Source organism: Lagenorhynchus albirostris, chromosome 13 (genome assembly GCF_949774975.1).
Source record: "Lagenorhynchus albirostris chromosome 13, mLagAlb1.1, whole genome shotgun sequence".
In the NCBI taxonomy this organism is placed as follows: domain Eukaryota; kingdom Metazoa; phylum Chordata; class Mammalia; order Artiodactyla; family Delphinidae; genus Lagenorhynchus; species Lagenorhynchus albirostris.
Genome location: NC_083107.1, coordinates 30,923,686 through 30,936,675, shown reverse-complemented (window position 1 = coordinate 30,936,675; position 12,990 = coordinate 30,923,686). Strand labels below are relative to the sequence as shown.

Here is a 12,990-nt window from a genome sequence, read left to right as displayed (position 1 = left end):
GCTCCAGATGCCTGCCCTTCCTGCCTGCGGTCCTTGTGGTGGCCTTGCCCTGGGTTCTTAGTACCCACCTTTTTCTGGCTCACATGAGCCCTTTGCATCTTGATATAAAGTTGCCTAAGAAGACAAGTCTTAAGACCCGTTTCCAACGTAGAATGAAAACTTTGTCCTGTTCAGGGAATGGAAATTTTTCACCTGCACCTGGAGATTCCTGAAGTGTCCTTTCCCTCAATCCTTGAAATCTCACTTATTCTACACTGTGGCCGACCCTAAATGGATAATTTACTAGAAAGACTTTCCTGCTATAGGGTCTTGGGGGACTGTTTGGGCAATATAGGCTATCCACAAAGATAAGAAGACTAAAGCATGTGACTATCAACGGCAAAATAAAAAATGCTCTAATAAGACTAACAGGGTGTCTTTGGATTTCAGGGAACAGATCCGTCAAGGCCTAGAAGAACTCCAGAAGGTTCTGCCAGGAGGAGACACTTACATGCATGAAGGATTTGAAAGGGTAATTTTAAAAGAGTTTTAAACTCCAAAAGAAGATTGTGATGTGGAAACATCAACACAGGGATGGCTGATGAGATGAGACACACATATTAAAGGAACTGAATAACACCCAATGGCAAGAGTGAAAACAATTTTCCATAAGTGTGTACACGATAACTCCATCCAAAAGAGCCAAATAAATGAAATTTCTTCCTCCTTCCCTGACACTGATGAAGGGTCTCTTAGCTAATGCTTGGCCAGAACTCATGAATCATGCCACACACAAGTCCTCTCTATTCCCAAGGTAACCTTTTCTATATATTTCTTCAGAGGTTGAGACAGAATTGCAAGGACTTCAGGCTTCAGCAAAACAAGTCCCAGTCTATGAGAGGAAAGATATTGATCCAGGGTAACTTCAGAGGACATGATCCATTGATATTTGAGTGAAACCTGGGTGAATTACATAAAGAATCAAGACTGACCCAACACTGTGGATCCAACACCAGAGATCACTGCCCACCATGGCATTTGTAGTAGCAAACAGTGGCTATATGTCTAATGGCTCTTTCATATGTTTTTCAGGCCAGTGAGCAGATTTATTATGAAAACAGTCAAGGTAAGAGTATATTCCTAATTACCATTATGAATTTTTTAACTTTTCTGTGTTTCCTTCTGAAAAAGTGCCTCAGTAATTTCATGTTTGAAAAGAAACAAAATTTCATGTTTGAAAGAGAAGGAATGTGTAGAAAGATGGCACGAATGAGGTCAAATTCTACTGTCCTGATGATTCCCAAAAAAAAAAAGTTATTTAAAAGTAATTAAGATCTCATTATGGGCTACAGTCTGTAATGCTCATGAACAGTTTTGCATGTTGAATTCATTAAGTTAATACATACTTGGAGGGGTTAGTAAAGTCTTAGATTTTTATGTCAAATTTAATTTTCTTGTCCTTCTCTGAGCTCCAAGCCTCTTCATTGCTGTGATGATTTTAGATTAAGATACCAGTTTGGCTTAAACTTTCCTTCATTTAAGTGGAAAAAAAGGAATAAAATGTACTTAATAGCATGCTTAGCACAGAGAAATAATATTTATTATTATTATAATTTTAGCTATTATTACTACCCTGTCTTTCATGGGTAGCATTTCTTTATCTGAAGCAAATCTCTTCAAAGACGTTCAGTATTAGAGTGGGGATTTTTCTCCCAGGCCTGTGGAGGTGTCCACATCCTCTTTCGCTCTAAACTGCAACAAATAGGTCAGACCCAATATCAACAGCAACGCTTGTTATTATAAAGACACCATCATCAATGTTACTGGAAGTTTCAAAATCACTGAAAGAATTCTAGTAGGTTTTGCCAACTGCAAAACTAATACTTCCAGTAATACTTCCAGTCAGCTTATAAATCATGATGACTGTTACTCTTTGCCAAACTCTTCAACAGATGTTGCATATGTGGTCAAGGACAGCATGTGAGAAGGACCCCTGAAAGGCTCAGGTGGTCGAGTTTGCCCTCGGGCCTTGGCGGGAGTCATGTGGACTGTTCCTAAGAAATAGTCATGTTTGATTCACTGTAGCTACTCCCAGCTATCAGTCCAGCAACCATTTCACCAGGTTTGGCCTTTTTTTTAAGATAAGACTTGGAAACCCAGAAACAAAACATATTCCCCCTTAGAGTCTGTCCCACATTCTTCTTCATGCCAGAGCTACTTCGAGTCCCCAAAGAAAAGTTGCTGATTCTCACAATACTGACCTTGGGTGGGGGAGCCGCGAAGAGACAGACTCCCAGGGCCGAGAGGGGGTTTCCCTTGGTGCAGCGGGATGAACTGAGTGGGTCTGTGTTGTTTGAGCAGGATACAGGACAGCCAGCGTCATCATCGCTCTGACTGATGGGGAACTGCATGAGGACCTCTTCTTCTATTCGGAGAGGGAGGTAAGCGACGGCCCGGGCCTATGTCTGACATGGAAACGGCGCTTCTTCCTTCTGAAATGGGCTGCAGTCTTTCCACTCGGGCAAAATGTTAAGTGTTCTTTATAAAGTCCCTGGATAAAATAGTGTCCCATATGTGAAAGATAATAACAGTAACTCATTTTTAAAGTGAATCTTCATGTCTCACACCTGGTAGGTATTTTTCCCTTTTCCACAGATTTGCATGTTACTCTGTGTTTTAAGGGACAAAATATATCTGCCATGCCTTTCTCGAAAGCAGTGTTGAAATACCATATATAACTTTTCAACAAATCCATTGGTACTATTTTTCCTTCATTTCTACTAAAACCAGGAGGGAAAAGAATTACTTGAAATATGCGAAAGCCAATTTTGTCAAAATGTATTAATCACTGAAATTCTTCCTCTAAGAACCAAAGCTGAATATTAATTGTAAATTAATGTAATTGTAAAAAAAGTAAATTGTAATCTCTCCTTCAGTATTTCTTTTTTCCTTTTCTTTATGCCCTTACAAAGCACTCCTTAAAGCAAGTGAAGGAATCCTCTCTAAATGAAGCTTTCAGTTTATAAAGAGATTCAGAAAAAGAGGTTTATCTAAGAGTTGAAAAGTGATGTTTATGTTTAGGAAATTCTTTTCTTTCAAATTTCACATTTGAGCTATATGTATATGTGGCCCCAGGAAACCAGTTCACCATAGGAATGTACTGAAGCCTCATTAGCGACAAAGGCTCATTCAGGCCAAGTTAGAAAGAAACACAATGAGGAAAAAGACAGGCAGTGGCGGAGGGAGATGCCAGCCTCTGGAGGAGGAATCAATCAGAGAATTACACTTATCTCAAGGTCTTGACTACTATTTCATTTAAGTTCAGCTTCCTCCACAAGCAAGAAATTGATATGCATTCATTCATTCATTCATTCGTTCAGTGCTAACTGAGAGCTTGGCCTGTACGGGCGCTTTGCTAGACACTAGAGACACACTGGTGAGTAAGACACAGTTGCTGCCTTTATGGGCTTTACTGTGTAATACTGTTCAGCTTTTTGAAGCCTCTGTTGGCAAAGGGCATGAGGAAATTAAGTGGATAAACGCATTACTGACCCCCTACCCTAACTTGTACAAAATTTACAAGGGGGAAACCCACAAGTAAATATGACAGAGGCTCTCAGAGCATCTAGGAAATAATATATTTCTATGCTCTACAGTTGAAACTGTAGGGAATGCAAAAAGGCTTATTTGGATGCTAAACAACCATCAACTAAAGTAAAAACCCTAATAAGGAAATAACTGAATATAAAATAAACGATAGGTGTCAGAGGTTTAAAGTAGAGGTTAGTAGAAAAGAATTCTAGGTATAGCACACACAAACTTGGAAAAATATTTGCAGTGCCAATGCCAATAGGACGAAGGTGTCTGAAAAAGAAAGATAAAGCTCAAGATATATAAAGAAAATGAGCCTTTCCATTTTTGATGATTCTGTATACAGCCCAACTAGAGGAGAAAAGCCATAGAAGTCGTTGCAGAGAAGGCTGGGGCTAGACTGTACCTAAAAGTCTATTTTATCCTGAAAGCAGCAAGAAATATTTCTAACATGAAGGAAAAACGATGTATGTTTCTGCCCCTTCTACAATTCAGTGTTAGTCACAAGTGGGTCTGAGTACTAAGAGAGGGGAAAATGCGATGCGATTCAAATCAATATGCATATATTGAGCACCTACTGTATGTTTACTGTCAATGATTTATTAAGTTTCTACTGTTTATACCAAGGATTTCCAATTTTTGTTTTCTCTTCTGAAACGAAGAACCTGGAAGAGCCTGTAATAAATCAGATATTAAAATCAAGCCAAAATCTGGATATTATTCATTAGGTTGCCCTCTCAATACTTACTTGTAGATAAAGTTGTGGGTTCACCCACTCAAATATGGACCTTAAATCCCATACCATTGACCCAGTGTCTTCTTTGGGAATAAAAAAGGCCATATTCATGAAGGTGCTGACATTGATGAGTATCTGCATTGTTCTACGCCTCATGTGAGGAGCTCTGCATTTATTTTCTCATTTAATGTCCAAAGTACTTTACAGAGAAAAGCCAAGTGTCAAACCCAGGTATGTTGGATTCCAAAGGTCACATCCTTTCCGATAGAGCACGCTGCCACTACAAAGGAAGAACGTATGTCAATAAAAATCCATCAGAGGAATAGAAAAGATAATCATTTCCCCAGAATATTTAATATGATGTATCTTAGCCTACAGTATCCTTTTCCTCCCCTCGTCATTCAAAGCTTCTCATCAAGACTCTACTTCTATGGATCTTCCTCAACACTTCCCATTAGACTAATCACTCCCCTCACATCCACCATATTGCATTAGAATGTGATGTTCACTGGAGAATTGGCTCTTTGGGGACAGGGATTGCCCTCTCCCTTGTGGTACCTGGCATATAGTAGGTGCTCAGTAAATACCTGATCACTGCAGTTAGGCTGGGTGATCCAAAAGGAGTACATTTGCCACTGCTTCTCTCTCTAAATGTCTTTTCTTTCATTGGCCCAGGCTAACAGATCCCGAGATCTTGGTGCGATCGTTTACTGTGTGGGTGTGAAGGATTTCAATGAAACACAGGTATGAGCATGGATTTCCTCAGGTATGGGAGCATACTCAGCTTGTGAGTGATAGAAAACATGCAGTTGGTGCAGAGGGTGCATCAGCAGCATAAATACCCATTAGATGGATGATTTTTCCAGAAATGCTAAGCAGGGAGGGAATTATTGGATGTGTGAGGGATGTGAACTTATTTGCTAATGTGCTTGAGGGTCTTCAATGCAGACCATCCAGGCAGCATCTTTTCTGGTTGACTTTCTTAGTACATGTTAAATTGCCAGGAGGTCAAAATAGATCGAAATTAACTTGGAAAACTTGTTGGTTTGTTTTTTTAATTTAATTTGATAAATCTGATTTTCTTATTTAAATGGCAGACATCCCTTTTTTCTCATTAAAGGTTCAATGCATTTCAATATGCCCCAAAATGGAAATAATTGGCCAGTGGGCAAAAAAAGTATGTCCAAGTGTTCACAATAAGCAAATTGTAAAAATGTGTTAGCAACCTAAATAGATGTACTTCAATGTACTTCATAGTTTCTTTTTGTTCTAATAACATTGACAAAGTTCAGGATATGTTGTTAAATGAATAAAATAGGGTTACAAAACAGTATGGGAATAGTATGAGTGTACTTTTTAAAATAAAATGTGTGTATTTGTATAGGAAAAGTCTGAAAAAACATATCAAATTAACAGTAATAGAAAGATGATGGATGGATGGATGGACAGATGAATTATTAATAACTTTTTTCTTTTTATTTGAACACTCCTGGTTTTTTGAAATTTCCCAATGATTGTGTATTACTTTTACAATCAGTAAAAACCCTGGCACTGACTGACTGTGGCAATCACAGCACTAGACAGAGTCTGGGAGTAGAAAATCTCCGCAGATCTGTTTCTCCTTTCTCCAGTCCTCTGTTCCATAAAGCAACCAAACCAATCGCAAGGGTCCTTTCCTCAATGAGAAGTTTCGGTGAAAGATAAGGGTCCCCATTCATTGGGCTCGCCCAACACCAAAGCTTGAATTTATTTTTAAAGTTGCTTTGAAAGGAAACTTGAGTCTGTTTGATTCGAATATAGTTGCCAACAGAAATGTGGTTGAATGGGAGAAAAAGAAGCCAATGGCCTGTCCCCAAATCCATAAATACATCAACCCAGGCCAAATGTTCATCTAGCTGGGCAATCTTACCGCTGGTCCCAAGGAGACAAGTATTAAAACAAATGTAAAAGCTGGAACCGACCCTCCGGACCCGCTCCAGAGTAAGTCCCCTGGAAATCTCATTATGACTGAGGGCTTCTCAGTGAGGTCCCGGAGCCCAGGCAAGCCCTCAAGTTCCTGTGGGTTTTAAAAGGAGATGGAGGCCCCTGGACCCAGTGGCTTTCCTCAGTTCTCCACGTGCAAGCCTGACACATCTCCTTGTGCGTTTGCTGTGTCCTCAGCTGGCCCGGATCGCAGACAGTAAGGATCACGTGTTTCCGGTAAATGATGGCTTCCAGGCCCTGCAAGGCATCATCCACTCAGTGAGTAGAGCACTTCCTCTGAGAATGGATACCCGGGCACTTTCTGCCCCCTGACCTGCTGTAGATACCCCAGTTCCATCTCACTAAGGCTGGTGTTCTTCCACATTTCTTTGTATATCTTTATATCTGTCGTGTTTCACGTCTCCATCCTGCCGTTCACACATGTTTCTTTTCCCATTCTCCTGTGCCAATTCTTTACCCTACAATGGAAAATTAAAAATGGAAAGGAAACTTGCTCTGGCAGCGAGCCAAACTTCAGGCAGTTCTCATACTGGAAGGACTGCAGCTGATGCCGTACACTTGACCGACCTCAGCTTTCCCAACCATGACTGAACACAAGCTGCTTTCTGAACATTGCAGGCTCAGCCTAGATCGCTTGGCCGTCAGAGGCACTTTCGACCAGTGGTTTTCTATCTTGGCTGCCCATTGATGATTATCTGAACAGGATTTTTAAGATCTTCCCAGGTGATTTTAATGGAACCACTGCATTAGATCTATAATCCCCAAATAGGAAGGTTTCTTTTTTTTTATATTAAACTTGTATTCATTTCATGAATGGAACTTACCTGGAGTCACAACATAGATTCTTTTTTTTCTCTTTTTTTGGTGGGCCTTTGGTTTTTTGGTGTTTTTTTTTTTAATAGTTGATTTACAATGTTGTGTTAGTTTCAGGTGTACAGCAAAGTGATTCAGTTACACACATACATGCACACACACACACATATATTCCTTTTCAGATTCTCAGATTCTTTTCCCTTGTAGGTTATTATAAGGTATTGAGTATAGTTCCCTGTGCTATACAGTAGGTCCTTGTTGGTTATCTATTTTATGTATAGTAGTGTGTATCTGCTAATCCCAAACTCCTAATTTATACCTTCCCCTGCTTTCCCCTTTGGTAACCAGAAGTTTGTTTTCTATGTCTGTGGGTCTATTTCTGTTTTGTAAATAAGCTCATTTATATCATTGTTTTAGATTCCACATATAAGTGATATCATATGATATTTGTCTTTGTCTGGCTTACTTCGCTTAGTATGACCATCTCTAGGTCCATCCATGTTGCTGCAGATGGCATTTTTTCATTCTTTTTCATGGCTGAGTGATATTTCACCCTCATTGTAAAATATGAGGGTTTCAACGTTCCCCAGAGTTTGCACCGTCACCAGCCCTCTTTTTCATCCCATCCTGGTTTTTTATCATCCCTTTCCTATCAGTGAACAGGACCTGGCTTCCTGGGCCTCTCTTTTCTACCATCCATCCCCAGGCTAGGCCCTTGGTCCAGCTGGAATATTGGAGGATGCGAGTCTTTGAAGCCTCAGCCAGAAGGCCTGTGTGTGTGCTGCTCCTATAATAAAGTCCAGGGTTGCTGAAGCCTCCATCTTTAGGTTTGGGGACCAGGCAGCCAGACAGTGGTCTCTCCAGTTGGAGCTCACGAGCCTTCAGACTTGGGGTCCAGGATGCAGATTCAGAGCTCAGAGGATCACTGTCCTCTTAAGATGTCAGTGGGGTCTTAAGCCAGGTTTACCCATCAGGAGCTTGGGATCTGCCCAGCTCCCGCAGACCGACCTAGGAAACCTCCAACCTCGATGTGCCTCGTGCTCCCTCCCCCTCCCTCCAAGGTTTGCTTAGAACCCCAGCAGAGTGGAAAGCAGAGTAAGAAGTAGGAACTTTGGAGCTGGTCAGCCCAGAGTTGAAAGGCTGACCCAACAGCTTACCATTTATAGATCCTTAGATGAGGTATTTCGCTTAGTTCCATATTTGTATAAGGGATTAATGATGAGACACATGTCGTAGACTTGTCTGAGGATTACAAGAGATAACACTAGTGAAAATACCTAATATTTTTCCAGGCACATAATCAGTCCTCAAGACATATGAATTAATTCCTCTTCCATGACCCTTCACCATCATATGAGAAACCTTGGTGTCAGCTTCCCTCCTCACCCTCTAAATTTTCTTGCATATGCATAAAAATCACCTGGGGAATCTTGTTTGCAATACCCATTCCCAGGCCCTATCCCCAGGAGCTTCTATCTCACAGTCAGTATGTGATAGAGCCTATGAAACTGCATCTTTTAAATCTGCACGTTTTAATCAGTGCCCCAGGTGTTGTACTTTCACAATATTGATAGATGTGACCTTACGTTTTCAGAACTGTGAAAAATAATCCCACCCCAAGTTGAGAGATCCTATCCTAAATATGTCCACGTGACAGTCATCTTCTTTAAGATGTGTTTGCAAGGAACAGAAACACACTGAAACCGTCTTAACCAGAAAGTGCAAATTATTGAAAGGATAGAGAAGTTATCAGTGCCAATTATGGATCCTCAGGTGAGGAACCCCTACTGTAAATAAGTTCTGGGGTCAGTGTGGCGTACTTGACAGTATAAGCGACAAGAAATGTAATAACCAGGTGAAACAACACCCAAATAGTGATTTAGATAGACAGTTAACAGCAGGATTGGGGCCTGACCATGAATCCTGTGGCAGCTCAGAGGCGGACTGTTCTGGACCGGAGCCTTCATGAGAAACTGGGGTAGAGGATGGGTGATGGGTAGCACCAGAGAAGAGATGGCATGACCTCAGCCCAAAGACTGGAAAAGAGCAAGCATATTTTTAAGACAATAATAATACCTCTCTGTCTAGTGGGAGAGTTTGGATAAAGGAGTCAGGAGTAATGGGAAATAAGCTGAGACATTGGGTTAGAAGCAGATTGATGGGAGCCTTGAAGGAACTTTGACTCCAAATTAGTGTAATCACTGAAACATTTTGAACGTCTAACAAGTAATATTTAAGAAGAGAATCTGATGGCAGTGTCCCTATATAGAGAAAGGAGACTGGGGAGGCCCAGAGGCAGGAACCCAGGCATGAGGCTACTGCAGAAGTCCTTTCTTCAGATGGCTGGGTTCCAACAGGGACAGCTCTTACCTGTTCAAAGGTTCTTATGAGCCATGTGCCACATTATTTAACAGTTGGTTCCTACCCAAATAATTTGAGTATTTTTTAATCTGCATAAATTGTTGTTGTCCTTGAATATTTCAACCTTAGCAACTCACCCAAGCTCAACATGAACCCAGATGTTTGTAAAACTCTCCCTACCCCCAATGGAAATCACCCCAAAGATGTTTAAGAAATTTTAGTGAAACAGTCTTCCAAAAGGGGGAAAAAATAATTTGAGACTCCAAATTTTTAGCCGAATGATAGCATTCTTGTGAGCTTTCATCTGGGATTTATGCTAGCGGTTTCCATCCTTCCAATACTGGAAACCCATGTTTATCGCAGTTGTTAATTCATTTGCCTGGACAGGAAAACAGGGACAAGCACAGCACAACTCGTCTTTCTCAACTCAGACAGAAATAATTATGGCCTGAAAGTCGGTTAACTAATTTTAAGAAGTAGGTTCATTTCTCCTTCTGGATACTGAAAAGAAAGCTCTTGTTTCCTCCCCCCTCCCCGCCACCCCCGCCATCTAAAGCATCTCTCCAGCTTTCTCCCATGGACGTTGTTTTGTAGCTGGTTATTTTCTCATAATAAAGTAGGACTGGGCTTAATTATCCAAAATAGGAGTGCAGAGCAGCGTTCAAGAGCTCAAATAGTTCATGAAGTTTTAGACCCATGGTGACCTTCCTTTATTATTGAGGTGTAGTTGATCTGCAATAGAAGTTTCAGCTGTATAGCATAACGATTCAATATTTTTATAGATTATACTCCATTTAAGGTTATACATTATTTGCTATATTTCCTGTGCTGTACAATATATCCTTGTAGCTTATTTATTTTATACATGGTAGTCGTACCTCTTACTAGTGACCTTATTTTTAAATCCCCAATCAAGATACAGGGGCTAATATTTATTCATTCCTCTAATACTCATTGAAAACGTTTTATGGTAGACTCTGACCATTTGGTTATAAGTAAGCAGGTAGACACCCTATCCTGGTGGAGCTTATAGTCTGGTGGGAGGGACACATAAAAACAAGTCAATACATAAATATGTATAATTATGTGACACATGGTATATAAGAAGTAACATATGACTGAGATTAAGAGTAAAGTGGTTGGAAAAGAACTCAGGCTCCTGTGCAGAGATAAGCTGAAGGTGAAATAGAGTTGTTCATCGAAAGAGCATGGATACAACATTCTTGTCAGACCAGAACCCTAAGATGGTATATAACAGAATGAAAGAAGAGTAGGGCTTGGGTGGAAAATGACAGAAGATGAAGGAAGCAGCAAGCAACGGCTACATGATGAGGAGCCTTGAAAACTATGCTATTTTACTGTAAGGGCAGTGGGCAAACGTACCATATACAAAGCCTGACAATGGAACAATCATGCTTGCAGTCAAGACTCTCAGGGAATCTAGAGGTCATGGCGCTTTACCCAGCTCCCCTTTGGATAATGAATAAATAAACACTCAGGACAAGTATTCATGAGGCCTGTGAAGAAGAAGAAACATTACTATGATTTACTGAGCATCTTCTTTCTACCAGCTCCTCTGTTAAGCATTTCCACAACCACTCTCTGAAGAGGACCTTATTATCCCCATTTTACAGGTGAGGAAACTGAGGTGCGGGCAGTTAGATAAACTGCCCCAAGTCTGCCCACTCATAATGGTGGAGGAGGGAAGTCTGGGTCCAGAGAGCCTGCTGTTTCCACAATACTGGGCTGTGAATGTCTGAGGAAGTGGAAAATCACCATTGGATTATCAGAAGCTGATTATTCAAGGCATGGATACATCAAGTCCCCGGATTCTCTGCTTCCTCGATCTGATTCCTGTGTTTTGGTCTTTTTACTGTTCCTCAATCCTCTCTACTTTAAGGAGGAAGTACTTATGTTTCAGATTTGCATAACATGTTATTTTTCAAAGTGCCTTCACTTGTTTTCCATTTTAGTCTCCCATCAGTGGGACATAGGAAAAAGGCAGAAAGAAATCAATGCCTGTAGATAACTTATTTGGGGGCCAAACATTGTTCCTTTTTCCCATTTAATATTATCCTAGTTAAAGATCACAACAGCCCTAGGAGGGAAATATTCCCATTTTACAGATGAAGAAACTGAGGCTCAGATACCCTGCACAAGAGCACACAGCTCTGATGGGGAGATCAGGGTTGGAACCCAGTTCCATGACTCCAGAGCCCAGGCTTTCTCCCACCTCTATTTCCTTAGGAAGGTAAAAATAAGAAAAGTCATCATTCAGTGAATTCTTAGGCGCTAGACCCTGTGAAAATCACTTTACATAGTCATCTCATCAAATTCTCACCACCACCATTTAATGTAGATATTGTTACTCCTTCTAGAGAAGCACATACTCTAAGGACAGAGAGATGAGCTAACTTGTCCAAGACTACACAGCAGTGGGCGGTGATCCGGAATAGACTCAGCTCTGTCTCTAAGGTCCATGACAAGGTGACCATAGTGCTCTAGTGAACGATGTGGGAAGGCCAGGAAGCAGCTCCATTTCAGAGAAGGGGACCCTGAAGACCAAAAACGTGAAATGACTTGACACAGTTCACACAGTTATAGCAAAGGCAAGACCAGAACCCAGGTGGGTTCTCTGATCTGAGGGTACCACGGGTGGTGGGCAGGAGAGCTCTTTGCCGCTTACTATTAGGTGGAGAGTGCCTCGGAAAAATCTCAGTTTCTGCTCAATGGATGAAATTCCATCATCATGAGAAGCTGGCGACTTGACACAGGCTGAAAGGAACGTCTTCCCTTCCACACTCGCTCAGGACTCTACCTCGGAGGACAGAATTCCTTCTTGCTTTTGCAGAACTTGGTTGATAAAATAAGACAAAATTTGGATGGTTGGAAGATTGGAGCCCTTTAAGCCAGTAAAACTGTAAAGGAAGAAACTATGCCTTTGCCTTTCCTTATTGTGGCTTCCTCGGGGAATTTCCATTGACCACAACTGGTGAATGTAGCGCCAGCCCTCAAGTGAAAATATGAAGCAAAGGTCCAGCGAGGCTCCTGGGTCTTTGTTTGCCTTTTCAAAAGTGCTGCAGGCAGTGAAATGGGAACCTACATGAAAGCTGGGTTTGGATAACACTGAAATGGGTCTGCAGCTTTGAATCCCAACACTTGGCCTGGTTACCATGATGCCAACTCCTCCCAGCTGTCCCCACTTCTTGTGCAATGAAGGGCGGTACCTGGAACCAGGCACACTGTCTCTGAGAAGGAGAACCCAGTCACTGGCACCAAGCCATCTCCATCTAGGAGCATTTCCCTACAATAAATATTTAAGCCTGCGTAGGGCTTCCTATTAACGTGAGGGTGAGTCAGCGCCTAGAGCTTTCTACATGTTTGATCAACAATAAACAAGTATTGGGCAAACATGACTATATTTGCAAGGATTTCTTGCAAGTTTTGGCACAAACATCCTGTTATCAAGGAAGCTTTAAAATTACTGAAACTGAGGAATGAATCTATTCCATGGTGTATATATATTT

General features: G+C 41.2%; 1 protein-coding gene across 1 annotated transcript in view; it reads left to right on the top strand.

Annotated features, from left to right (window-relative positions):
• ANTXR1 (ANTXR cell adhesion molecule 1) overlaps positions 1 to 12,990 on the top strand; it is a 245,349-nt gene that overhangs the window by 58,236 nt on the left and 174,123 nt on the right. Inside the window, exons 4-8 of the mRNA XM_060168937.1 lie at positions 430 to 511; positions 1,072 to 1,105; positions 2,341 to 2,420; positions 4,982 to 5,050; positions 6,467 to 6,547. Of these exons, the coding sequence (XP_060024920.1) occupies positions 430 to 511; positions 1,072 to 1,105; positions 2,341 to 2,420; positions 4,982 to 5,050; positions 6,467 to 6,547 (346 nt within the window). The remainder of the gene's footprint in view (positions 1 to 429; positions 512 to 1,071; positions 1,106 to 2,340; positions 2,421 to 4,981; positions 5,051 to 6,466; positions 6,548 to 12,990) is intronic.